This window comes from Fomitiporia mediterranea, assembly GCF_000271605.1.
Source record: "Fomitiporia mediterranea MF3/22 unplaced genomic scaffold FOMMEscaffold_6, whole genome shotgun sequence".
Classification (NCBI taxonomy): domain Eukaryota; kingdom Fungi; phylum Basidiomycota; class Agaricomycetes; order Hymenochaetales; family Hymenochaetaceae; genus Fomitiporia; species Fomitiporia mediterranea.
The window spans coordinates 2,373,235-2,399,710 of NW_006760391.1; the positions used below are offsets into that span (position 1 = coordinate 2,373,235).

Here is a 26,476-nt window from a genome sequence, read left to right on the forward strand (position 1 = left end):
TCAGAGGACTTTTCCAACTTCATGTCCGACAAAGATTGAAAGCGATTGTGTTCGTTTTGGGATTACAGATGCCAGTCGACTCACTCGCTTCTTGCTTACTATCTCCGCAGAGTAAGGAACAAAACTTAGCGTATCTCGCGTAGCTATCTTCAACAAAGGGGTTTCACTTCAAGTGGATACTCTCACTGATAAATTGCCTAGTTTGGCTAGCAGGAAAGCTAAGTCGAAGGAGGGGAGTAAAAAAGCTAGTCGAAGTGATGCGAGCGATAACCGTTGGTCCTTTCTCAGTTTAGACGGCCGTAACTGACCAGCGTGTTTGTGCAGAGATATGGATTTGGCACAGTTACATATCGTTGTGCGAGAATGCGCTTTTCGCCGGAGAGTACTCTTTTGTTCATTCTAGAGGTTTTCTCCGGGTGTTTGGCTTGTGTGTCATGGTGGTCCTCCGATCATCGTACTTCGAGAGTGGTCTTCATGCCGAGATCGGGAAAGGTGAGAACGCTAGTGAGCAGCACTCTTTCACTTACGGAGATGCGCTGTGTTTCTCGCCGTGGTGAAGCACAGTGGCTAATCATTGGGACACGACCCACGAACAAAGATCCAGTGAACTGCTATGAGATTCCGAGTGCATATGTCGATACGTCTACACTCGTGTTTTGTGTACCATGAATCCGAAAAGCCACACAGCAACACTCAAAAGATACAGGTATCACAGCCAACGGTAATTTGAATTTCGCCAAACAATTGATCGGGTTCCGATAAAACTGACAGGAGTTGCCTTAGTTTTATGCTCTAGTCTTCGTCCTAGTCTCGATCATATTTGTTTCACCATGCCCGCGAAAAGAAGATGAACCTTTTAGGACGCTCCAATACACAGCCAGCATGGCTGCGCAAACACATGATTTCCCAGAGGTCTAGAATCGTCAAGCTTCTTCCTTGTGGCACTTTCCATCGAAACCATCGACGCTTCGAAGAAGCTTTGCGGAAGAACGTGTAGGTTGTGTGTCCACGTCAACAGGCTCGAGTCTCAAGTTCCACAAGAACACCATCTTAGATATTACGATGTCATTTGCTCCATCTTGCTTGTCTTGACGAGCACGACTGTGTCCCGTCCTTTGTCCTAGTCTTCTCAACCCTCATCGCTTTCCATCACTCCTGTTTCACCTTGCATTTTTGCAAGCAATAATACCTCGTCTCGAATCCCATCATGTCTCCGTTGACATGGCATCCCAACATACGTACCATCAAAACGCAGGTTATCAAGCATTAGGCACAAACAAATGGAACCAAGCGTTCCTAGCAGGTGTAGAGGAATAACGAGTTTGAGAACATTTGGCTAACGGAACCTGTGGCGTATCCTTCTCCAATAACGAAATGCTGATGCCATGGAGGAATCAGGCCCTTGGTCCCAGACTCTCCACGCTGGTTCCCCTCCCCCGCGAATCCCCGCGCCTTGCATTTATCTGACTGTTCCTATTTCGTCCCTTTGATTGCACGATAATCACCCTTGAGGTTGCCCTCAGAATGTCGGGTGCGTCGAAATTCGCTCTGTGACCCTGAGTGACAGTGACCAGAATTTGACAAACTCTATAGCAATATCGAACACAGGGGGAAGAAAAAAAAACGCAGGAAGTGCAAATACAGGCTTCCGGCTGAGGCAATGGTTTCTAAGTACAAAGTGAGAGGCCGGAAGGAATCCCACCCAGTCCACCAAAGGTGATCAGGTAAACCTCGGTAATTAATGTTTCATTATTGGAACCAAGGAACGCCAACGCCGACATATGTCGGCATTCACCTTCGGACTGTCGGGATAGAAGGCAAGGAGTAGTTTCGGATTATGTTTGTGAGCGGAACTCGGAAGGCCCATCAAGATCTAAGAGACCGGAATTGAAACCTGTCCCCACCGAACCCCCACAATGCCCAGGAACCGACTGGAAAAACTGTTTCGTTTGTTGCCTTTTCTGGTTTGGTTCGAACTTGTCCGACATACGTGATTCTCTTGGCTTTTTGGCCTTCAGTATCCGAAGTGGTTTTATGTTTCAAGCTTTCCATCTTTTAGGTTTCCTAGGTTGGAGGTATTCGGAACATGGAGATTATATTTTAAAAATTGCACAGGAAATTCACGCTGGGATTAGGATTTACTCCTGACCTCGGTTCGGCTGTGGATCAGTACAATATTAATCATCCAAGGTTGGTGTGTACAATGCTCGGTTCTATGATACTTACATGATTCCCTACCCATCCTGCACTGGACCACACACGTCTAGGCCTGTGCAGCGCTCACCATGTGCTTTGAAGCTTTGGTTCTATTTCGACCTGATCGGTGATAACAACATGCAAAAAATAGACTCAAGGTTACATCTGTAATTTGATCACCCGCGGTGTAGAAGTGAGCGCATGTTCAACGCCGAGAGAACGTATAACCTTATTATCAAATACAGAATTGAGTTGTTGGACCTCCAATATATTCGTAGAGAAATATTTCTTTGATATGATTGCTGAAAAGCCCACATGGGCGCATGTCTTACGGGCCGGACTTGATTTCCAGATATTGGGGTGTTTCCTGTCCTTACCGCTAAATTTTTTGACTTCCTGGGACTGGTGACCGATCCACGTGACACAATCAATTTCTAACTTTGAAATCATTTCCCTTTCCGTTTGAGATATTTTTCCTGACCCCTGAAAACCACTAGTTCTCATCAACTGGCGCTGATCAAGTCTCGTTCGTTAGAGGAACGTATCACGGGATCTGAAGACTTCCTTTCTTGGCGTTTGTGGCCTGCTTTCCAGCTTGAAAGTTGTAAAATTCATGGGCAGAAGACGTCCACTTACTCGAGAAATGAGGCGAGGGGCACCGAAACGCATAAGGAAACTTCAGAGCCGAAAAAAAGACAGGAAGAGGAAAGAGTCTGATGGACGAGCAATTGTATTCGGGACAAGAAATATGGACAAGCCCTAGGACAAGACTTTCGGACAAGACAACTTGGAAAAGACGACACCCCATGAACCTGGCAGTGCGATCGTATGCCATCTGAAATGGGCATTGCACCCTGAACGAAGGGCGGAGTAATCTATATAAACGTCGAATTTTCATCCATCCTCCCACCCGTCTTTGCCTCCCCCTCCAGACGGTCCTCTTCTGGACCTTCTTCTCATTGAGTGCTCTTTACCCTTCCCCCAACCATTGTCGCCTTTCATTAAGAGCGCACTCGCCTACCATGTCTAATGAGAAGGTTGCAGATGAGTACTCCTTCCAGGAGCAGGGCATGAGCAAGGTCCCCAACCTCAATGCGAACGTGTCTGCAAAGTATGTTCCATCGTTCTAGTTTCGGAAGATATACCAATTTATGCACGGGAACTCATGCTGCTCACTTGTCCACAGGATTAAGAATCCGTTGATCGGAATTCCAGAAGATCAACTCATGGCAGACGTAGAACGGTTTGCTAGAGATCAGGAATTAACTGATATCCTTCCGCTTCTTAAGCACGGAGCGATTGCCGCGCAGAACCCATTGGACTTTGAGACCCAGAAGGGCCTAACGGATGAAGAGCGCGATATTCTCCGTTATGAAATTTCGCACAAATGGAAGCAACCAACGTCTCTTTACTTCACAATCATCCTCTGTTCAATCGGTGCTGCTGTCCAGTGAGCGATCCTTTTGATTCAGTGATTTCCATAAGCCATACTCACCAACCCCTTTCCTTATCATTAAGGGGCTGGGATCAGACGGGTTCAAACGGTGCCAACTTGTCCTTCCCAGTCGAGTTTGGAATTGGCACGGACTCGGATCGCGACACATTCCTTGTCGGTCTCGTCAATGCCGGTCCTTACATTGCATCAGCGGTCCTGTACGTCGTTTTATACCGTTTATGCCTGGATCACCTTGCTTACTGCGATGCGCCTTTCCAAGTGGTTGCTGGCTCTCGGACCCTCTTAACAATTATTTCGGTCGTCGCGGTACCATCTTTTTCTCGGCTATCTTCTGTCTCTTTCCTGTCATCGGCTCCGGCCTTGCCCAGACGTGGGAGCAACTCTTCATCACTCGTCTTCTTCTCGGTATTGGGATGGGTTCCAAAGCGTCTACCGTTCCTATTTACGCTGCTGAAAACTCTCCTGCACTAATTCGTGGAAGTTTGGTCATGAGTAAGTCTCGATATTATTGATTTAAAAAAACGTAACTTAATTTTTGCATTTCATAGCATGGCAATTGTGGACCGCATTCGGTATTTTCCTGTGAGCTGCCAATCCTTTTCGTTAAGCCATCTATCTGACAGTCTTGTCAACAGTGGCTTTGCCGCTAACATGGTAGTCATGGACGTGCCAGTCATTGCGTGGCGTCTACAGTTGGGATCGGCATTCATTCCTGCGATGCCACTCCTCATTGGCATCTACTTTTGCCCGGAGGTAAATCTTTCGCTGCTGAAATCGAACTTTACTGAACCTCTCTGCATCCACGTCTCAGTCTCCTCGTTGGTACATGAAGAAGGGCCGCTATCGTGATGCATACAACTCTCTCTTGAGGTTGCGCAATCATCCATTACAGGCTGCTCGTGATCTGTACTACGTTTATGCGCAGCTACAGGTTGAATCTGAGTTTATTGGCCAGTCTAATTATCTCACTCGATTCATTGAGCTCTTCACTATTCCCCGTATACGCCGTGCCACCCTTGCAGCATTCATCGTTATGATGGCGCAACAGATGTGCGGCATTAATATCATCGCTTTCTATTCGTCGACGGTGTTCAAGGAGGCCGGTGCATCGGAGAAGGCAGCATTGATCGCCTCGTTCGGGTTCGGTCTTGTCAATTTCGTGTTTGCGTTCCCCGCTCTTCGCACAATCGACACCTACGGGCGTCGGTCTCTCCTGCTGTTCACATTCCCGCAGATGGCATGGACACTTCTCGCTGCCGGTTTCTGCTTCTACATTCCAAAGGAGAGCAAGGCCCACTTGGGACTAATCGCATTCTTCGTTTTCCTGTTCGGCGCATTCTACTCTCCAGGAGAAGGCCCGGTCCCGTTCACGTACTCCGCAGAAGTATTCCCACTGTCTCATCGTGAAGTCGGAATGTCCTGGGCAGTCGCAACTTGTCTCTTCTGGGCTGCCGTGCTTTCTATCACATTCCCTCGCATGTTGAATGTAATGACACCGACTGGAGCGTTTGGGTTCTATGCTGGCCTCAACGTCCTCGCATTCATCATGATTTTCTTCTGGGTACCGGAGACGAAGCAGCGCACGCTCGAGGAGCTCGATTATGTCTTCGCTGTACCTACTCACAAGCATGCTTCTTACCAGCTCACAGAGTGGCTTCCGTGGTTTTTCAAACGATACATCCTCCGGATCAAGTCAGCGCGTCTCGAACCCCTTTATCATTTCGAAGGAGTTGCTGCAAGCGAGAGTGACCTCTTACACGGAAAGAATTAGATACATGAATCATTCCCATACATTGTCTTTCGCCAGTCTTGCGATAGACATGCGCATTCTGTGCTCGACACTGCAGATGTTGGTAGGACGTATATATATGGTTCGTGGAGATCAGGTCATGATAAATAGTCCCGTTCCTGTTCACGATTACGAAGGTGTTCATATTATGTTTATAACTCCCCTCCCCCTGTCCCCTTCTCTCTGCATTCGAATATTTATTATCTCACACCCTTTGTAACACGCTTTACTAGCTGGCTACGAATAAGATTGTATGGTTTCTGGTTTACTCAATCACAGCTCAAGAAAATTGAAAGCTCGGCATGAACTTGGCTCCGTCAGGATCGCCCTGCCCAGAGGCTAAAACTAACCAAGAGTATATTTGACAAAGTTATAATTAGCTATAAGTTGTTTTCCTATTTCGAGTCTGATTCTCGATAACAATACTTCAGTTTCATTGTCAAAACACATGCAGGACCGAACCTGTATCCCGATTTGGATGGCCATGGCTGGTTGTACATAAGCCTACCGTATTTGGGAGGTCAATGATCCGTCGACTCGCTTTTTTTACATTCTTGGTCACTGGACTCACTTGCTGCTTGATCGTACTGCACAAAAAATTTCCATGGATTGTGGGATAATGCCAAGGACAGTGGCACTACGCGCCAAAAAAATTCCGCCTATCTAGATTGGGGTCTAGCATATCAAAATGGCTATCCGGAATGAACCTGTTGGGACTGCATCAGTTTCTTCTCGCTCGTGTTTTTCACCTGTCATCTTGCTATCGGAATTTATGAATGTCAGTTGAACTCTATCTCTGTGTCCGCCCTGTGTTTGGCATGTTCCAGCGTCACAAGGTCTGGAGTTTCAACGTTACCCCTCAGGTCCCCGATTTCTGAACCCGAAATTCCTTGAGCAGAGTTTTTTCTGTCACTCGGTAACCGAGGTGAAGGGGATCTCCGAGCCACATGGAGAATCTGAAGTATCGAAGAAAATTTGAGTAGAGGTTTGATGGACGACAAATCGCGCTAGCGACATGAGGGCTTGGAAAACGAAGCCACAACACCCTTTGATGAACCTGGCAGTGCCATCGCATCCAATCTAAAGTGGTAATGCACCCTGAACATCCTTAAAACCAAACTATAAGAACGACATATTTTCCATCCAATCCTTTCACCCAGCTTCGCTCACCCTGCGAGACTGTCCCCGTCTCGATCCTCTTCTCGCCCCGCACCCCGCGCCCTCACCCCGCACTGCTATCGTCCGCCGTTAACTGTGCACACGCCCACCATGTCTAGCGAGAAGATGGCGGACGACTACTCCTACCAGGAGGAGGGATTCGGCAAGGTCCCTAACCTCAACTCGAACGTGTCTGCTAAGTATGTTCCATTGTTTCCTCTTGAAACATGCATACCCGCAGATGCTGACACTGCTTTCTTGACCTTAGGATTAAGAACCCACTGATCGGGATACCTGAGGAGCAGCTCATGTCGGACGTCGAGCGGTTTGCCGCAGAAAAAGATCTGACTGACATTCTGCCACTGCTCAAGCATGGCGCAATAGCAGCACAGAATCCGACTGAGTACGAGACACAGAAAGGACTGACAGACGAGGAGCGCGATGTCCTCCGGACTGAGGTCACACACAAATGGAGACAACCAAAGACTTTGTATTTCACAATCATTCTTTGCTCAATCGGCGCGGCTGTCCAGTAAGCCATACAACTGATAGCCCAGATCTTCAGAGTTATTTTTTGCTTATTACCACCTTTTCTTCATTAAAGGGGGTGGGACCAGACGGGTTCGAACGGTGCCAACTTGTCCTTCCCAGTCGAGTTTGGAATTGGCACGGACTCGGATCGCGACACATTCCTCGTCGGTCTCGTCAATGCCGGTCCTTACATTGCATCAGCGGTCCTGTACGTCGTTTATACCGTTTATACCTGGCTTACCTTGTTTACCCCAATGCTCCTTTCCAAGTGGTTGCTGGCTCTCGGATCCTCTTAACAATCATTTCGGTCGTCGTGGTACCATCTTTTTCTCGGCTGTCTTCTGCTTCCTACCAGTCATTGGTGGTGCCTTCACCCAATCATGGGAGCAGCTTTTCATAACTCGTCTACTTCTCGGAATTGGAATGGGCTCTAAGGCGTCTACCGTCCCGATTTTTGCAGCTGAGAACTCACCTGCTTTGATTCGCGGTAGTCTGGTCATGAGTTAGTCACTCACTATGCTGTTAAATGTATCGGTAATTTATCCTCCATCGTTTTCAGCATGGCAATTGTGGACTGCATTCGGAATTTTCCTGTGAGTCGTCAGTCCTTCAATCGGTTCTGCCGTCTGATAGCGCTTGAATAGTGGCTTCGCTGCCAACCTGGTGGTTTTAAATGCCGGTCGCATTGCTTGGCGTCTGCAGATCGGCTCTGCATTCATTCCCGCTATCCCGCTCCTCTGTGGTATCTACTTTTGCCCTGAGGTAAGTTCCATATTTTGTTACAACCGCACGTTCATCCAACTTCTGTGTTAGTCTCCTCGCTGGTATATGAAAAAGGGCCGTTATCGTGATGCATACAACTCGCTCCTGAAGTTGCGCAATCATCCCTTGCAGGCGGCTCGTGATCTCTACTATGTCCACGCGCAGCTGCAGGTTGAATCTGAGTTTATTGGCCAGTCTAATTATCTCACTCGATTCATTGAGCTCTTCACTATTCCCCGTGTTCGCCGCGCTACTCTCGCGTCCTTTGTTGTCATGTTGGCCCAGCAGATGTGTGGGATTAACATCATCGCTTTCTATTCGTCGACGGTGTTCAAGGAGGCCGGTGCATCAGAGAAGAATGCGTTGATTGCATCGTTCGGATTCGGTCTTGTCAATTTCGTGTTTGCGTTCCCTGCTCTTCGCACAATCGACTCCTTCGGACGTCGCTCGCTCCTGTTGTTCACATTCCCGCAGATGGCATGGACGCTGCTCGCTGCTGCATTCTGCTTCTACATCCCGGTGGAGAGCAAGGCCCACTTGGGACTAATCGCATTCTTCGTTTTCCTGTTCGGCGCATTCTACTCTCCAGGAGAAGGCCCGGTCCCGTTCACGTACTCCGCAGAAGTATTCCCGTTGTCGCACCGTGAAGTTGGAATGTCCTGGGCGGTTTCGACTTGTCTGTTCTGGGCTGCCGTGCTCTCTATTACATTCCCTCGCATGCTGACTGCGCTGACACCGACTGGAGCGTTCGGTTTCTACGCAGGTCTAAATGTACTGGCATTCATCATGATCTTCCTCTGGGTACCGGAGACGAAGCAGCGCACACTTGAGGAGCTCGACTATGTCTTCGCCGTGCCAACACATAAGCACGCTGCCTACCAGCTTGGCACATGGCTTCCGTGGTTCTTCAAACGTTACATTCTCCGGATCAAGTCAGCGCGTCTCGAACCTCTCTATCAATTCGAAGGTGTTGCCGCAAGCGAGAGCGACCTCGTACGTGGAAAACATTGAATGCAAGCTCCCTCTCCCGCAAACTTGGGTCGACATTAGGTCTTTCGGATTTGGCATATACAAAGCTTGAAGGTTATAGCAATGATAATACCATTACCAACACTAAGTATGATTATGAAAGATGACCGTATTTTATTAACTTTTCCCTCCTCATCTCTGCATAGTGCTATTGTCTCTCGTCTCATGTTCTTGTACTAGCTAGCTGGCTACGAATAACATTATTTGGTCGTTTACATTCAATCTCCATACGAAGTAAAGGCTTGAGCTCGGCATGACTTGGCTCCGTAGGGATTAGCATGCCCAGAGGTCTTAGAAATTGAACAGAGGTAGATCACATCCGCGGTGAGATCAATCTCGCCGTGCCGATCATTTGTGTGTCCAGTGTAGTGGCAGTGCATGCTTGGCTTGAATTATCTTCCCCGAGAGAGCCAAGCACAACTGGCGACTCCCGATGTTTGCCAGAGAGGAAACCCATTAAGACAAGTTCGAGTCGAGGAGAAGGTTCAACTCGAGTAGCTCGCTTTCCCCTTTTCTCATTTTGGGGGACAGTTGTCCTGGATGTATGTGCACTGCTCATACTTTGCACTTTTCTCCATTATTTCTAGTTTGCAAGAATAAATCGGTTACCCAATCTATTCAACAACACATACAGTTCTTTCTGTGTACGCCTGGATTAGAGGCTTAGCCCACGTTGCTTAATGAAGAAAGAGGATAATAGCTATGTAAGGCAGTGTGCTGGGAATGCGAGATCCAGGAAGCTTAGCTAATTGGATAGGGTCAGTCGTGTAATAACGGAGCGCTCTTCTTTCTCAGTTGCAAATAGCACAGTAAACTTCTCACAAATACGGGAAATAGGAGACGGAACTGGGTACTTGTAGTAGTGGAGCAAATAGGGATTTCCCTTGTTTTAAAAAAGTGGCTATGTATTTTGAAACGATGGCTAAGCACCAATTGAGTTAAAAATAGCGAATCCATCTGGCAACAAAAATTCTTAGATCCAGTCATATGTGAAACGTCCATCCTAAGAGCACATTTTTATAAAAATGGAATAAAGGCCTCGTAACGGAGTGAGATCGGTAACATCGGACCTTTGAATCCGAGCAGTCGTTGCAATAATAGAGATATTGACCTGGATGACTGACTAAGCCCCGTGGGGATTTTGGCTACTGTCTTTTTGTCATTTTAAAACAACGTTTTCCCGTCGTTATTTTGCCCTTGATGGCCGCTCGGCTTCTATCAATCCTTCACCTAAACTGATGCCGGACCACATGCATTTGAGAGAGGCTTGCTTGGTCCGTTTGTTACGGAACATATCACGAGGACAGTGAATTTTTTATTAGGATATGTCGCTCCTCAGCTCTCCAAGTTGTGAAACTCTTCGACTAGAGTCTTCCTAGTTTACTCGGCAATCGAAGCAGAGCGATCTCCGAGCAACCGCATAGGAAATTGAGTGTCGGAGGAAATGGACAGGAGCAGAAAAGGAGGTTTGATTGACGACAAGTCGTGCTCGTGCAATCGGGAGAAAGAAGCCACCTCTTTTGATGAACCTGGCTGTGCCATCGTATTTACAACCCGAAATGAATTGACATCCCCCCTGAGCGCCGCTCTATCCAATCTATATAAACGCCATATTTTCATCCATTCCTCCCACCGTCTCCCGAGTAGAGAGACTGTCCTTGTCTTGGACTCTTAGCCCTTCTCCTATCTCGCAGTCTGTATCCCATCGTCGTACTGCTATCGTCTGCCCTTCAGTGTGCATACGTCTACCATGTCTAGCGAAAAGGTCGGCGAGAAGGCCGCAGAGGAGTACTCCTACCAGGAGGAGGGCAATGGCAAGATCCCCAACCTCAACTCGAATCTGTCTGCCAAGTACGTGCTTTCATTCTGCTAGCCATATCTATGTCTGCGGCCGCTGATGAACATTCTCAATTCCAGGATCAAGAACCCGCTGCTTGGGATCCCCGAGGAACAGCTTATGGCAGATGTCGAGCGGTTTGCTGAAGAAAAGGATCTAACGGATATTCTACCGCTGCTTAAGCATGGTGCTATTGCGGCGCAGAACCCGACTGAATACGAGACACAAAAAGGACTGACGGATGAGGAGCGCGATGTGCTCCGCTTCGAAGTTACACACAAGTGGAAACAACCATTTGCGCTGTACTTCACTATCGTCCTTTGTTCTATTGGTGCTGCTGTCCAGTAAGTGATTTATTTGATAGCCGAATTTTTCGAGCGTCTGCTTATCGTCCCCCGTTTCCTTCCATCAAAGGGGGTGGGACCAAACTGGATCGAATGCCGCCAACTTGTCATTCCCGAACCAATTTGGAATTGGCACACAGTCGGAGCGCGACACATTCCTTGTTGGTCTCGTAAATGCTGGTCCTTACATCGGCTCGGCGTTGATGTGCGTTTTTCTCTCCTTACGTTATGTCATTTTGAGATAGTTTCATGAACTTAATTATATTCACTCCACAGCGGTTGTTGGCTATCAGATCCGCTTAACAACTTCTTTGGTCGTCGTGGCGCAATCTTTTTCGCGGCTATCTTCTGTTTCCTACCGGTCATCGGCGGTGCCTTCGCCCAGACATGGGAGCAGCTTCTCGTCACTCGTCTACTTCTCGGAATTGGAATGGGTGCTAAGGCATCTACTGTACCTATCTTCGCAGCCGAGAATTCGCCAGCCTTGATTCGCGGCAGTCTTGTTATGAGTTAGTACCTTGAACCCAACCTCTTATTTTGTTCTTACTGACGTATCTCGCCATTCCCATATAGCATGGCAGTTGTGGACTGCATTTGGTATTTTCCTGTGGGTTTCAGCCTGATCGTCGATATATGGCAATCTGACATCCTCTTTATAGTGGTACTGCAGCTAACTTGGCTATTGAAGGCACGGGCAGGATTGCTTGGCGCCTGCAGATCGGGTCAGCATTTATTCCTGCTCTTCCGCTCCTCATTGGTGTCTACTTCTGCCCAGAGGTAAATTCCACTTTATTCCGATCGCACTCCCCTTCCTTATTTCTGTCCAACAGTCTCCTCGTTGGTACATGAAGAAAGGTCGTTATCGTAATGCATACGAATCCCTTCTGAAATTGCGCAATCATCCATTGCAGGCGGCTCGTGACCTGTACTATGTTCATGCGCAATTACAGATTGAATCTGAATTCATTGGTCAATCTAACTACATTACCCGTTTCATCGAGCTCTTCACCATTCCCCGCGTCCGCCGCGCCACCCTCGCGTCGTTCGTCGTCATGTTGGCACAACAGATGTGTGGTATCAACATCATCGCCTTCTATTCGTCGACAGTGTTCGCGGAGGCCGGCGCATCCCAAAAGGCAGCGTTGCTTGCGTCGTTCGGTTTCGGTGCTGTCAACTTCGTATTCGCATTCCCCGCACTTCGCACGATCGACTCCTTTGGACGTCGCTCGCTCCTGTTGTTCACCTTCCCGCAGATGGCATGGACTCTTCTGGCTGCTGCTTTCTGCTTCTACATTCCAAGGGAGAGCAAAGCGCACCTTGGTCTCATCGCGCTCTTCGTCTTCCTTTTCGCAGCTTTCTACTCACCAGGTGAAGGTCCAGTGCCGTTCACATACTCTGCAGAAGTATTCCCGTTGTCGCACCGTGAAGTCGGAATGGCTTGGGCAGTCGCAACTTGTCTCTTCTGGGCTGCCGTGCTTTCGATCACATTCCCTCGCATGCTGGCCGCAATGACTCCAACAGGTGCGTTCGGTTTCTACGCCGGCCTCAACATGGTTGCGTTCGTCATGATTTTCTTCTGGGTACCCGAGACGAAGCAACGTACACTCGAGGAGCTTGACTACATTTTCGCCGTCCCGACGAACAAGCATGCTTCGTACCAGCTCACAGTATGGCTCCCGTGGTTCATCAAGCGCTACATCCTCGGGAAGAAGTCAGCGCGTCTTCAACCGCTTTACCAGTTCGAAGGTGTTGCTGAAAGCGAGAGCGACCTCATACATGGAAAGCACGAAAAGCAAGAAGAGTAGCTCCCCTCACTTGCTCTGGCTTGCTTTCCACATCATTGCATATACGTTGAAACACAACGTACATAATCCGTTCGGGTTACGGTAATGATAATTGTATCCATCATGACTGATGACCATAATCTTATTTTACCCCTTCTCATGCCCCTCTTATCCTTTGTCCTTGTTTCTTGTAATGTGTTTCGCTATGAATAACATTATTTGGTTTTACTCACTTCAGGCCGACATCGATCCAACGTACCCAAGACAAAGGTTAACTCTAGACAAGAAAACCTATAACACTCGGCGAAACTTGGCTCCGCAGGGACCAAAGATTGACGTGCCCAGCAAAAGTCAAGAAAATCAAAATTAATTGCAAGGGAAGCAAATCCCTCCAAGAAGTGAGATCAATCTTGTCGATCCCAGTGTAGCGTGGCAATGCACCCCTACGTCAAACGTGCAATCGGCGTGGCAGAGCCAAGTAACGATGGTGACTCCTGGAAGCTTAAAATGCCCACTAGACCATGACCTAAAAAGGAAATTATTCAAATATGGTAACTCATGTTCCTCTAAATGCATACAGTCATGGAACATAATAACGCTTTAATGCGTCCACATAACCGCTATGATAACGGAGTTAAGAATACTAATAAATGCTACTCCATAGTGCATTAAAAGATCTTGCCTAGATGACTTTTTTAATTGTAAAATATTAGGTATTTTCAGCCCTTTCATTTTCACGTACACAAACCAAGCCTCAGCATAGAGTGGTGTAGATTTTACGTACATAATTAGCCAGCCAATTAGTATTACTCAGATACATACACACTCTGCATCCCTACTTTCAAGTTGGAGAAGGAAAAAGGAAGAAAAACAATAATATAAGGCTGGCATGCTAGAAATACAAGATTTAGGGAATTCGAACAGGTAGGGGGTAGAAAAGTAAGTCAACAGACAACAAAGGTCTTTCATCATGAGCAGAGTACAAACACAGCCGTCTAACTCTTTCATTTAGGATAACATGGGAGAGAACCTGATATAGGTTCGAATGGTCGAGCAATATACGCGCAATGTGACGACGGAAATGGCCTTTAGGCCGCTGCAGCGGTCGGTGCGAACGTCTTCTCACCCTCGTACTGATACAAAGGCTCCACTTCCTCGACCTTCATTCTGAAGATATACTTCTTGATGTTCCTCGGGAGCGCCTTCAGCTGATACGATGCATGTTTGCGCGTCGAAACTGAGAACACCTGATCCAGTTCCTCAAGCGAAAGCGCCTTCGTCTCAGGAACAAACAGAAGAATAAGCACGAAACCAATGAGATTCCACCCTGCGTACCACCCGAACGCGCCTTGCGGGGTGAAAGCACCGAGCAATCGTGGGAAAGTAATCGAGACGACAAAGTTGAAGAACCATGTCGTTGCCGTTGCGAAAGACATGCCAATGTCACGCACGTACAGCGGGAACGCTTCAGCGGAGTACTAATGAAGCAAACATAAATAAATGTTCAAGGACTAAGAGTTGAAAAAACGTACCGTGAATGGTACAGGCCCTTCACCCGGCGAGTAGACCATACCGAAAAGGTAGATACCCAGAGCAACGATACCAATATGCGCCTTGTTTGATTCGGGGATGAAGAACGCAAAGCCCGTCAAAAGCAAGCAAAGTGACATCAGGGGGAACGTTGTCAAAAGCAAATTACGACGTCCAAACGTATCAATCGTCTTCACGGCAGGAAGAGCGAATAGCCAGTTGATTGTACCAAAACCAAAGCTTGCCAGGAATGCGGCCTGGGTGGTGAAGCCAGCTTGCAAAAAGACTTGAGTCGAATAGTATGCAATTGCATTGACTCCGCAGAATTGCTGCATAAACATAACAATGAAACTCGCGAGAGCGGCCCGACGGTTACGCGGAACAGAAAACAATTCGAGGAAGCGATGTCCGCGTTGGAGAGATTCTTCAGCCTCGAGTTGGACATGGATATAGTAAAGGTCACGCGCTGCAAGAAGCGGATCCTTGCGCAATCGTGCAAGACTGCGATAAGCGTCTGCGTAACGACCCCTGCCCAATAGCCAACGCGGGGATTCGGGACAGAACCAGACTTGAGCCATCACAAATAATGCTGGGACACCAGCACTTGCAAGCATCAACCTCCAGTTCAAACCCGTGATGTGACGCGTATTGCGAACATTAAGAAAGATGAGATCTGATACGAAACCCAACATAATGCCGAAGGCCGTCCACATTTGCCACATCATAACGAGAGCTCCACGGATTGGAGTCGGGGCACATTCAGCGGCGTAAACAGGTACAGTCGTCGATTTGGGTCCGATGCCAAGCCCAAGAATGAATCGCGCGACGAAGAGGTGCTCCCAAGAGTTTGTGACACCTTGCCAGATGCAAGTAAGGAACGAAAACGTTGCTGTGATGAAAATGGTGCCTCGTCGCCCAAATAGTTTATTTAGTGGGTCTGTTATCCAGCAACCGAGAACTGCGCAACATAGCTGAATCAAAATATGTTAGTAAAAAATAACAGTACAGTACATGGCACATTATACATACGTATGGCGCGGAGTTTACGAGACCGACAAGCCATTCGTTTCGACTCGGGTCGCCTTGGTCCGGTCCGATACCGAACTGTGGAGCATAGAAGATTTGGGCACCGTTGATAACCGTTTCATCCATTCCTTGAACGGCAGCACAGATTGAACACATGACAACGAGCCTAGTTGACAATGCCCATCGAATCAGTCCCGTTAGTACTGCAAATATGCAGGTATAACATACCAGTACAAGGTAAGCGGCTGATCCCATCGGGAATGTTGCTCATTCCTTAGGACAGCTTTGTCGTCCTCTGTTAGAACATCAAGAGTTTCGAATGCCAGAGGATCCTGAGCTATGAGTGCACCCTTTGCGAACTCGGTCTCAAGATCGGTTAAACCGTGCTGACGAGCAAAGAGGGCGCCATCACGCATGAGCTGGTCTTGAGGGATACCGGCAAGCGGATTAGCGAGCTTGGCATTGATGTTCTCAATGGCGGGGTCAACACCGGCCTTGGAGGTACGCTTCTCATCGTTGCTGGGAACGGAATCAGCGTAAGACTCGGTGGGTTTCTCGAGCTCCTTTTCGTTATACGACGCCATGATGGGAAGCTCGGTCAAGACGCGTGCTAGAGGTATTGCAGCGTCGTAGCGAAGACAAGGATGCTGGCGAAGTACAACCGTGAACGGTGAATATGCACAGTGTGAGCTGAGTGAAAGTAAGGGTAAAGAGAAAAGCTAGAAGCCCGGACAGAGGCTGGGGGGCATTTCAGATGAGACTAGGGTGATCTTATATACAAAACTTTAAGCGAGCCTTGATCAGTACGGAGCTCCACAGCGGTAACATCGCACTTCGACACAATACTAGACCTACGCGGTGCGCTGGTGGAGTTTTGCGTAATTCGTCCCCGCCTTCTCTATCCCGCTCCCACAAGTAGTACCGCCCGCCTCCATCGAGCAGCAGTGCTCGGCATGTCCGCGTCTGTGAATAGCGTGTCATCATGATCTTTAGTCTAAAAAAGAGCCAACGGCTTGAGTTGACTCAGCCATAATCGCAAGAGCAATAGTCCGAAACCGTCCACTTGCCGTGACCACATATGTTCCCGATCGGATCTAGGTTATGACGGTACTAGTGTTGGGTGCGCGTGTCCAAACAAGGTAAACTCATTTTCGGCTTGACAGACCGCAGTCCGAGGATATCCTTACTCAATCATCCCGCTCTAGTCGGCATCGTGTGCGACCTCAGGCTCAACACCCTGGATGCATACCTTTGCTCGACTGCGCCGAGAACGAATCGCTGCGTTTGTTTCACGTTCTGTTCTATTTTCCCCTTTTTTCCTAGTCGAACGAGAGGTCGGATTCATTATATTAGCCGAACAGTCCGAAACCGGGAGACCTCGCTCATATCGGACCATGCGTGCATGTGTCTTCACAACGGCAATCGGGAAAATGTGCTGCGTTTCCGTCCGCTAGAGAAATTTGGTGCCTGTACATCGTCTGCACAGCTCCTGCTTCCTGTGCTAGAATACTAGTATACTCCCCACCCCCACCCCCGCAACGGATATTGTCTTCAACAAAGCTTTCACATCGCTTGAAATGAGCGAATCAAGCCCGGCACGGGCGCAAACCTTCCGCGTTTCGTCATATCTGTTTACAAATAGAAAAGCTAATAGTGTATGAAGTCGCGTGCTTATCGCTGCCGTACATTTACACAATTTTTTTCTTGATCTCCCTCTTATTCCACTCTACATCCACCGCCATCGATAGCATTCATCAGGGGGCATTGTGTTCGTACTGGATTCATTCCAGCCAAGAGAAGACACAATCGTTCACGGACGATCAACGGAGAGAAGCAATCAATGGAGCCTACCCTTCAATCCCCCTTGATGTGACGAATGATCAAAACCAGGGTGCGAACTTACATTTGTGCACATTTTCATAATCTCTGCGCTTCTCTGGATGCTTTGCAAATTCATGGCGCTGATGCGGAGGAGCGAAAGGTGCTCCGTATGTGTGAGAAACACTTCGTGCAATATTGCATCTTTCATCTGCTAGCGTTTTACCTATCTTCTTTTCTTCCGATTCTTTCCTTGTGGACGTCTCGACCAGTATCTCGTGATTGGGGCCTCGACTGTTTAGACAATGCTCTACTTTCTGTTCCTTAATAGAATATTAATTAGTCTCAATGTCGGAGGTATTGCGTGTCCGATGATTCACATACGCCGTCAGTTCCTACTTCGGCACGATAAGTCGATAACTTGCTAGTGAGGCTGTGCCTTCAAGCTGGTCAAGAAGATCGTAGAGAAGATTTAGTTGCCTACCTCATGACTTTGAAAAGCTCGTGTTCCAAGCCTGGGGCTGAAGATAGTAGCAGAGTTCTCACTTGAGCGAAGCGGACACCAGGATCTAAATCACTCCGCTCTACCATACGCAATCCAAGAAGACCGCCCAGAAAGTGTGGCTTGCTAAATTTTCTCGTGTATTTTGCGGAAGAGATGACAGGTGGACCCTCGATTTCTCTGTTGATAAGCTCGGGCTCGGCAAATTATAGACTTTGGCGAAAGGCGGAAGCAAATTGGACGATGTACGCCAATGACGGGCCTCCGACATTCACATTGTAGGCCTATTCGTAAAACGTACTCCCATGGCACGAGTAACGTCGGTTTCTTTTTGCTAGTTGTTCTTCTCATCCCGTTCTCGCTCCGTATCGCGTGTCCTTGTACAGAAGTATTTTTCTCTGCCTTTGCCATTTAGTTGGAAGCGAGAGCACTCTGAGGAGAATAAAAATAGCACATCCTAACATAGGTTACGGCTGCCGCTTGAGGTCAAGGAGATGCAAATGATTTCTCATGATTTGACGATAAGATACACTTTGTGCCTGGACTTGCGTAACCTTGTCGTGTATGCTAAATCGTGCGCTGAAGATCGTACTGTCCCTTCTTGCGGTGACTTGGACTAACGATGGTTCAATGAAGATGTGGAGAGAGTACAGCCTAGTGCAGTGTTAATAGTTTGCGTCATGTTGTTGTAATTAATTGTTCCTTATTTATCCTTGCTTGTCCTTCCATAACCAAAATAGGAAGTGCTGCGTTGGTGCAATTCTGACTTTATCTCGTTGCCGTTGTCCCACGGCTCTCACACGAGCCACGAGTTTCTGCCAGACAAAGACAGCTGTTAGTATTATGTGCGCATACTTGGGATGTTGTTGATAGCACGAGAATGGATAATTAGAAATATGCTCGTATTAATATTAAATTACTCCTGAATTTAGTAATCTGCCAAGTCTACACAAGAATCACACGTCGTCACAGCACTGCTGGATCTCCGTTCTCTTTCTATATGCACCCAGTCCGCAAAGCTCGTCGGACACTCAGTCTGCATGCCATAGTCCAGAAAGCAAGTTTCCTGTCTGCTGCTGACGTGCTGCGCATTACCTGGATTGCTGCCGTTGCGTGGTACGAGCTTGGCATCTTCTTTTGGAGCGTTGGACGCTGTCAATGGCCGGATAAGGCGTTTGTCTATGACAGTGCGGTTGGCACGAAGTCGGTGAGTTAATAGTCATTAAATTTACGTGAATCCGTTCGTTCTGAACACAATATCCCCCCTCCTTTGTCTATCGAAACGAATAGGAACCCGCTTCACAACTTGCACATGGACTCCTCGTCGCTGACCCTCAAGTGCTGGACTTACACTCCTACCCAGAACGCGGGCGTATCCTGGGACTGCTCTCGCAGGTCGTTGTTGATCTCAATATGCGCAAAGGCTGGTGGGCTGTCAAGCGGCTTCTGTTAAGAGAGAACGATGAAGTGGACAAGCACGACGCCATTGTGTTCTTGGGCGACATGATGGATAACGGTAGAAATGCGTATAGTGACACAGAGTGAGTTGATCTATTCTGCAGTGCTGTGCCCGTAAAAATTCTTTTCTTGTCTTTGCATTTCTTTGAGACACGGTTTCCGAAATTCTGAATTATTTGCACTGCAATCATTTTGTTGTTGCTGACTGCCGCGTCAACAGGTACTTGGATTACTACAAACGCTTCAGGTCAATCTTCTCAACTGATTCCTTCACAAAGCTTTACTATATACCAGGAAATCATGACGTCGGGTATTATATCTTTGTTCTAAAAGCTTGCTTTCCATCCTCTAATTGATTATTAAGACTGGGAACGTCACGGTCATTTTCACCGCGAACACGTTCACGCTACGTCAAGCATTTCGGGCGGCTCAACTACAAAGTATCGCTGGCAAATCACACGTTCGTGATGCTGGACGCGCCAGGATTGGTCGAAGAAGATTACCGCCGCGCTTCGGCAAACCAAAGATTTGAGGACTGGACACCGCCACCTGGCGGTGTGATCGACTTTGTGAATAAATTCTCGAGCGGTATGTTTTGAATAGTTTTGCCTTTTTCTGGAGAAGATCGACATCTTACTGATTTATATGTCTCGTGGTTATGTATATATTTCCGCGCAGTGGGAAGTGATGAACCCGTGATACTGTTCAGTCATATTCCTCTATTTAGGCCTGATACGGCTTCTTGCGGGCCACTTCGTGAACGGGGTACTATTCGACGTGGAGTCGGTTTTGGATATCAAAACACGCTCGGAAGGCATACGTCCGATTTTATCTTGAAAAATATTCGTCCAAATGCGATTTTCAGGTGAGTCGTCATATCAAATTTGATTCCGTCGAGATAGAGTCGCTCACAATATATACGTTTATGGTTCAGTGGCGATGACCACGATTATTGTGAATACACCCATAGCGTTCCGCTCGTTTCTGAGGGCCCGGAACCAAAGATCGAGTATGTCCGTGAAGTGACAGTCAAATCATTCTCGATGGCAATGGGCATTCGCAATCCTGGCTTTCAGCTCCTCTCACTTGTGGACCCAACGTCCCTAATTCCAGGTAGTCCATCACATGCCGACGCACCTTGTATTCTTCCCGATCAGCTTGCAATCTACCTTGGCCGATACCTCCCACTTCTCTTCGTCACTCTATGCGTGTTGGGAATCTCCACCTTGCGCAGAGTACGAAGTCACGGAGGATGGTCAGCGTATACGCTTGAAATCGACTCAACGGACAGTTCGTCGGTGCAGATGAGTCCTGAATCGACGTTTGGGGGACCATTCAGTGCGACTCGTATGCCGCATTCTGCGGGTCTTCGGAGTTCGGATTATAACAACACTGCACCTACGTATCGCGCATTCAGTGCTACTTTCCCTTCAACGCCTTACACACCGGACTTCAACGTCACCTCAAACAGCCGTGTAGCTACCCCTGGGTTATTGTCCGCTCCTCCTGCAGGATTGGCTGCATTTCCCGCTGGAGACATTGAGAATGGTCATGGATCTTCTACTCGTGACGAATATGACAACGAGTTCGACGAGGAAGCACAATTTGCTGGACGACGAATGCATAACAACTCGTATCTCACTCCTTCGGTCAACCTATCAGCACCATACCGAAGACGTCTAGCATGGACACGAACATTCGTCTTGCGCGGTCGACGAAGGCGGATTACGATAGGTGTACCACCCTTACTTGAACAAGCCCTCATAAAACTTTATCGAGCACTTCGATATAGGAGACTCGGCAGAGTTGCGAGTCCAAGATGGACGGGAAGAGGACGGAAAGGAGGGTATTATACACGATCGGGTGGACACGAAAGTGCTATGAGGATTTTCTTGGATGGCATGCTTGCCGCTGCGTGGCCTCCGTTACTTGTCTTTGTTTTAATAAATTATTACATGTTTTTGTAGTTGTGATTAATAGACTATTACTTCGTAGAGACATCAATACGAGCTCGTGTCAGATAGGCCTCTGAATATTGAGAGACAGAAAAAAGTCAGCCTTCGTCAACAAGATCTTCCTTATAACATAACATCGGGTTAAGGCCATGCACGATGCGTAATAAAATTATGACTTATGACAATGTATTTCAGCCGAGGATTTTGTTTCGTTTCGTTCTGCACAAAAGTCTCTGCATTGCAACATATATGCACTACAACATTATGCAAAGAGGCTTGTTTTACACTTATACAACTGTTCAGTCAATTTCTGAAGACAGAGATCCATCCTTTTGTCCATCTGTACAGAAACGACAATATTCAACTGCATCAATTCTTCAATTCTCAATCCTACCCTCTAAATGATAATACTCACCGTAGCAATTTTGTCTAGGGAATTAATGTCCTGTGGTCCTCTCTTTACACAATGTGAGCACAGGCCATCTAGTTGTTTGTCTTTATCACACCATGAAAAAGGATTAGCACAGAAATTAGAATACTTAATTGTCTTGAACATATGTAACAGACTCTAAGTTTCTTCTTGCCGCAGTATTGGCACGTCCTGCTCCAAAGAGCTATCTCACTTTGTTTTGTCATACATTCAGGAGTTAGGTTCTATTTTGAGAAAAAGGAGAGGGACACTGTTAATTAAGAATCTGTACCGAGGACAGAACTCAGACAACACACTTACAGTGAATAATGTTGGTCGTGTAGAAATTATTTGTTCCTACACTTCAAAGGTGACAAGACAGAACACTGGTGAGGGGGTTGAAACGGAATTAGGTTCTTTCCCTCAGTGAAGGATCAGTATAAATCAGAGGTTTTTATATGAGGTGTCTGTAAGCCTATCATGTACTGATGCAGAAGATAAATTAACTTGTAAGCACTGGACGGAAGCACATACTAGTGTCCCGCCTCTCCAAGTGGAGATATTGACAATGGGTCATGGGTCTACTACTTGTGATGAATATGACAACGAGTCCGACGAGGAGATGAATAACGGAGACAAAGTTGGACGAGAAGAGGAAGAAAGGAGGGGTATTATTACTATTAGATACGCTTGTGTAGACGTGAAAGTGCAATGGGACTTTTCCCTGGATGGGTTGCTTTGGAGTAGCGTACGCATGGCTTCCCTTACTTGTCTTGTTTTGATAAATCATTGCATGACTTTGTAGCTTTAACAGAATACACTTCCAAAGGATATTGTTATCAGCTCGCAATGAAGAAAGATAGTAGAAATTCGACCCTCCAACGGGAAGTTTACGCATGGACGTCCAAACGTCAGGCAGCGACAGTCTACAAGTCAGTATGATAGGTGGCATATAATTGTTTATACAGAATGCTACAATAAGTAAGAAGAAAAGGGTAACGGAGATTCAGCGTAGCAAACGAGTGGTCCGTATAATAGTAATACAAGCATATACTCAACAACATGAGTTAGCTTCAATCACTCCCAATCACTATCTGCCTCATCCTCATCCTTCTTCTCCTCCTTCGGTTTCACATCCTTCACATCCTTCACATCCTTCGACTCCGCTACAGCAGGTTTCGTCTTCGTCTTCGCAGCAGACGTATTACTCGCAGGCGAGACGACGTCATACCCATCGCTACTCTCTCTTGGGCTCGTATTTGATGGTGAAGTGACGAGAGATTCGGGATACGATGCTGGAGTTGTGGCGTTCCCACCATTACCGTTACCGCCGGGTTGAAGTGTATCCCGAGATCCGCGTTCAACGTTTTCCGATGTGTTGCTGGATATGGTATTGGGAGGAGCTGCTGCGAATCTGCTTTGTCCAGCGGATTCGGAAGGAGTTATACTTTCGTCCTCGTCGTCTTCCCAGCTGAAGTCTTCTTCTGTTCCTTCTTCGCCTGAAGCTGGAAATAAATATGTGTACTGAGTTCATTGCATGGTTGTAAGGGGAAAGGTTTAGTTGCTTACCTTGTAGAAGAGCCTTACGCTTTTCTTCATCCTTCTCGATCTGGTGGACATGGAAGAAGTATCGAGTCCAGAACGTATTCGAATCCAATATCGATGGTACTAAAGACAAAATTTGTGAGGTCCAACGACGGGGAAACATGGGAGTCGATGTCCTAACCTAGCACTTCTCGGGTAGAGCGTAACGCCTCTCCGTCTTCCGAATGACCCAACTCTTCCTTCACCCGATCTTGCCAATAAGACGACTCAATGCCTCCCTCCCTTGAAGTAACTTCAGCTTTGATCCACTCTTCAAACTGCTCCTTCGCATTCTCATCTTCGAGTGGGTCTCTTTTCAACGCCTCGGAATCACGTTTCAACTGAGCAAGCATCGCCGCCGCACGCGAGCTAGCGAAGTGTTGCTGCGCCTGAGCGGTCGTCTCACGGCCTTTACCCTTTCCGCGCGCCGCGCTCCTGTTCGACGAACTGCCAAGAGACGAAGGTATCACGACGACTCCAGAACCCATACCATCAAATACAACATCCGTATCGTCGTCTACAGTCTCTTCCGGAGGTACTACTTTCACGGCATCCTTAAGGTACGCACCAGCTTCGCGCAACAAGGCCTCACTACGATGCACGTATTCCTCGGCTTGTGTACGCGTAACACCTTGAACGCGTGCGAACTCGGCACCGAGAGTTGTACGCAGTTGCGTTAAGTCCGCGTAAGCATGTGCTGAAGGGTCCTTGAGAGCCGCAGGGATCGTACGTTCAAGCGTGGCGGAGATGTTGGGTGGGAGGGAGGACTGGACCCGGGAAAGGAGTGATTGGAATTGGAATGACGACGAGTTTGACGAAGCGGCAGTGGGAGAGGAAGGTTGAGGAGTGGTTTCATCGTCAGCTGAAGGTGACTTCGGCGTTTCAGTCTTTTCGGACGTGGAAGGACCTGTCTCCTGCGTGGAAGTCGACGTCGACGCTTCGGCGTTGTCAGTAGTAGCGGGAGTGCTTGGATCAGCTGTGAGTTTCCCAATTTCCTTCTGAGCTTGGGCGACGACGGAAGAGAAATCTTTGCGTGCTGTTTCCAGTGCCGCTTGACTCTACCAGGTCAATGTTCAAGACCAGTTTCATGAAGTTTTCTTCAAGGTTAGACGAACCTGCTTCCTAAATCCGCCCCACAGTCTACCAAGTTGCCCAACAACCTGCGTTACTTCGTCATTCAAAGACGGCTCTTGCGTATTGCTAGATTCACCTCCTGACTGGGGAGGCGTTGCAGTTGCAGTTCTTGATAACTCGTAGTCAAAGAAATTCATAATGTAGAGAGGAACGTGAGTGAAAGGTTTGGAGAGAGAGGGAACTGTGCTGCGGTGAACTTGGAGGCCAAGATGTCGATCATAGCACACCAGATATGGTAATTATGCAGAATCAAATCTCAATTTTAAGTATAGACTACAGTGAATCAGAGCAAGGTTCAGAAAAGCACGACTTTAAAATACACAGGCATTCAGCATGTCCCCAGTGCACAATCAAGCAGCAACTGCAATGGGACGTGGACTGTCCACTGTCTTCATCCCAAAGGTAACGTCTACGTCAGCAACTTCGTATTCCGCCATCTCCTCCTCCAAGGCTGCTCTGCGCAGCATATCTGCACGGCACTCGCCAACGAAGTCGGTGAACATCTGATGAATTAGACAACATTAACATTTTTTTACTCGATAGATGACCAGAACTCACCTCGATCGTGTCGAGCGGTCCACCAGCAGCTTCAGGATGGAACTGAACACCCCACACCTTTTTACCTGACTCGGCAGTAGATTTTATGCCTTCGACGGATGAGTCATTACAATTGATGAAGAAGGGTTCCCATCCAGCCGGGAAAGGATCAGACAGCGTGAGCGCATATTGATGATTTTGGCTGATAACATTTATCAGGCCAGGTCTGCACAAAAAGAATGACTGCACTCACCTTGTTACATAGACTCGACCGGCTTTAACTGATCCAGACGAAGCGAGAGCAAGGACAGGCTGATTGTGTCCACGGTTACCGAATGTCATTCGGTATGCATCAAGGCCAGCAGCAATCCCGATAATCTGGTGACCCATGCAAATCCCGAACACTGGTCGATCCCATTCTACCAGAGTGCGGCGTAGATTAAGAGCAGCCTCCATGCACTTCTGTGGATCACCAGGTCCATTTGTCAGGAACAGACCATCGTATTCGTCACGAACTGTGTTGAAATCGAAGTTCCATGGGAATACAGTGATGGCGGCGTTCCGCCGGACAAGGGAACGCAAGATATTCGCCTTTGCACCAAAGTCGAGCACAGCGATTTTTACGTCACCTGTCGGATTAAGAACGTATGGCTTCTTGGTCGATACTTGAGCAACTAAATTTTCTTGGGACGGATCCCAGTACTCATTCTTTGCTGGAGCTGGGTCGGATGCATCTTTACCAACGGCCAGGCGGCCAAGAGTAGTTCCTTGGTTCCGAAGTATCGTTGTTATTGCTCGCGTGTCGACACCAGTAATACCAGGAACGTCATGTCGATCGCACCACGATGACAATGACTCAACAGCTGACGCATGGGAGTACTTTTCAGCAAGATCAGCGACGACTACTGCAGAGCATTGGATTTTCTTGGACTCGAGGAGCACGCCGACATCACGATGGTCAGTGGGTGCATTGTTCAATGGGACACCATAATTGCCGATAAGGGGCGTTGTGAAAACTAGAATTTGACCACGATATGATGGGTCTGTCATTGACTCGGTGTCTAGGAGGTAAAAACCGGTTTGAATACCGCTATTCGACGGAATAACTGTACATACATGACGTGATGGACGTAGAGAATACCGTCTCTCCCCAAATACTGCGAGGTGATCCGAAAGCCCTCCCAGTGAATGACTCACCGGACTTAAGGTGAAGAACAGCCGGCAACGGAGTCGCAGAGGCATGTGTAGCGAGTCCACGGAACAGAGAGGGGATACGAGGGATAGAGCGAATAAACATGGCTGTTTGGAAAGCTTTCAGTGACTGAGGAGAGAGAAAACGAGGTCGCTAAGATAACTGCACAAAACGATTGAGTAAACAAACATGAATCGACAGAGAGAAAGGCAGGAGTACGCAACTCGTCCCTAGTGTTCTGCGTGTAAGTCATTAACCTGAGCTACACGCTCTTGCTCGTTCTCGAAGTAGTCAGGATCAATGTACAGAAGGCGCGTCAGAGTGGTTCAATCAAGAGAAATTTTATTGCCTCAAGACTGCTTAGTAAGCATGAGAAACAGATCAGTTTGGCACGTGACCGAGTATATTTGGAGATGATCGACGCGTGCGTAAATGATGAGTGTCG

The 26,476-nt window shown here is 47.7% G+C and overlaps 9 protein-coding genes across 9 annotated transcripts; 5 read left to right on the forward strand and 4 right to left on the reverse strand.

Annotated features, from left to right (window-relative positions):
- Positions 1-434: 434 nt before the first annotated feature.
- Positions 435-669, forward strand: FOMMEDRAFT_156452 (uncharacterized protein; the record flags this gene model as incomplete). Its single annotated transcript, XM_007266728.1, has 2 exons — positions 435-504; positions 560-669. The coding sequence occupies 2 exons, from the start codon at positions 435-437 to the stop codon at positions 667-669; spliced, it is 180 nt and encodes a 59-aa protein (XP_007266790.1).
- Positions 670-3,211: 2,542 nt separating this feature from the next.
- Positions 3,212-5,648, forward strand: FOMMEDRAFT_123257 (uncharacterized protein). Its single transcript, XM_007266729.1, has 7 exons — positions 3,212-3,307; positions 3,383-3,646; positions 3,715-3,849; positions 3,912-4,144; positions 4,201-4,234; positions 4,288-4,405; positions 4,464-5,648. Exons 1-7 carry the CDS (start codon positions 3,219-3,221, stop codon positions 5,421-5,423), a joined length of 1,833 nt encoding a protein of 610 aa, XP_007266791.1. The 5' UTR covers positions 3,212-3,218; the 3' UTR covers positions 5,424-5,648.
- Positions 5,649-6,710: 1,062 nt separating this feature from the next.
- FOMMEDRAFT_84814 (uncharacterized protein) lies at positions 6,711-8,903 on the forward strand (the record flags this gene model as incomplete). The annotated part of the gene is made up of 7 exons (XM_007266730.1): positions 6,711-6,799; positions 6,868-7,131; positions 7,204-7,338; positions 7,400-7,632; positions 7,690-7,723; positions 7,775-7,892; positions 7,944-8,903. The coding sequence occupies 7 exons, from the start codon at positions 6,711-6,713 to the stop codon at positions 8,901-8,903; spliced, it is 1,833 nt and encodes a 610-aa protein (XP_007266792.1).
- A 1,665-nt stretch (positions 8,904-10,568) lies between these two features.
- Positions 10,569-13,050, forward strand: FOMMEDRAFT_123262 (uncharacterized protein). The gene is made up of 7 exons (XM_007266731.1): positions 10,569-10,772; positions 10,839-11,102; positions 11,173-11,307; positions 11,379-11,611; positions 11,676-11,709; positions 11,762-11,879; positions 11,933-13,050. Exons 1-7 carry the CDS (start codon positions 10,672-10,674, stop codon positions 12,905-12,907), a joined length of 1,860 nt encoding a protein of 619 aa, XP_007266793.1. The 5' UTR covers positions 10,569-10,671; the 3' UTR covers positions 12,908-13,050.
- Positions 13,051-13,777: 727 nt separating this feature from the next.
- FOMMEDRAFT_108201 (proton myo-inositol cotransporter) lies at positions 13,778-16,170 on the reverse strand. The gene is made up of 4 exons (XM_007266732.1): positions 15,671-16,170; positions 15,446-15,608; positions 14,419-15,387; positions 13,778-14,364 (listed from the first exon to the last, which is right to left on the reverse strand). The coding sequence occupies exons 1-4, from the start codon at positions 16,024-16,026 to the stop codon at positions 13,975-13,977; spliced, it is 1,878 nt and encodes a 625-aa protein (XP_007266794.1). The 5' UTR covers positions 16,027-16,170; the 3' UTR covers positions 13,778-13,974.
- Positions 16,171-16,643: 473 nt separating this feature from the next.
- FOMMEDRAFT_156457 (uncharacterized protein) lies at positions 16,644-18,173 on the reverse strand (the record flags this gene model as incomplete). The annotated part of the gene is made up of 4 exons (XM_007266733.1): positions 16,644-16,892; positions 16,974-17,070; positions 17,745-17,959; positions 18,012-18,173. The coding sequence occupies 4 exons, from the start codon at positions 18,171-18,173 to the stop codon at positions 16,644-16,646; spliced, it is 723 nt and encodes a 240-aa protein (XP_007266795.1).
- Positions 18,174-18,761: 588 nt separating this feature from the next.
- On the forward strand, positions 18,762-21,224 carry FOMMEDRAFT_20254 (Metallo-dependent phosphatase; the record flags this gene model as incomplete). The annotated part of the gene is made up of 6 exons (XM_007266734.1): positions 18,762-18,969; positions 19,053-19,303; positions 19,441-19,530; positions 19,585-19,808; positions 19,899-20,085; positions 20,155-21,224. Coding segments are annotated over 6 exons (1,993 nt in total), but the record flags the coding sequence as incomplete, so codon positions are not given.
- Positions 21,225-22,532: 1,308 nt separating this feature from the next.
- FOMMEDRAFT_108207 (uncharacterized protein) lies at positions 22,533-24,454 on the reverse strand. The gene is made up of 4 exons (XM_007266735.1): positions 24,284-24,454; positions 23,311-24,226; positions 23,154-23,252; positions 22,533-23,089 (listed from the first exon to the last, which is right to left on the reverse strand). The coding sequence occupies exons 1-4, from the start codon at positions 24,437-24,439 to the stop codon at positions 22,662-22,664; spliced, it is 1,599 nt and encodes a 532-aa protein (XP_007266797.1). The 5' UTR covers positions 24,440-24,454; the 3' UTR covers positions 22,533-22,661.
- Positions 24,455-24,716: 262 nt separating this feature from the next.
- On the reverse strand, positions 24,717-26,136 carry FOMMEDRAFT_85162 (carbamoyl-phosphate synthase; the record flags this gene model as incomplete). The annotated part of the gene is made up of 3 exons (XM_007266736.1): positions 24,717-25,041; positions 25,093-25,900; positions 25,956-26,136. The coding sequence occupies 3 exons, from the start codon at positions 26,134-26,136 to the stop codon at positions 24,717-24,719; spliced, it is 1,314 nt and encodes a 437-aa protein (XP_007266798.1).
- Positions 26,137-26,476: the final 340 nt, after the last annotated feature.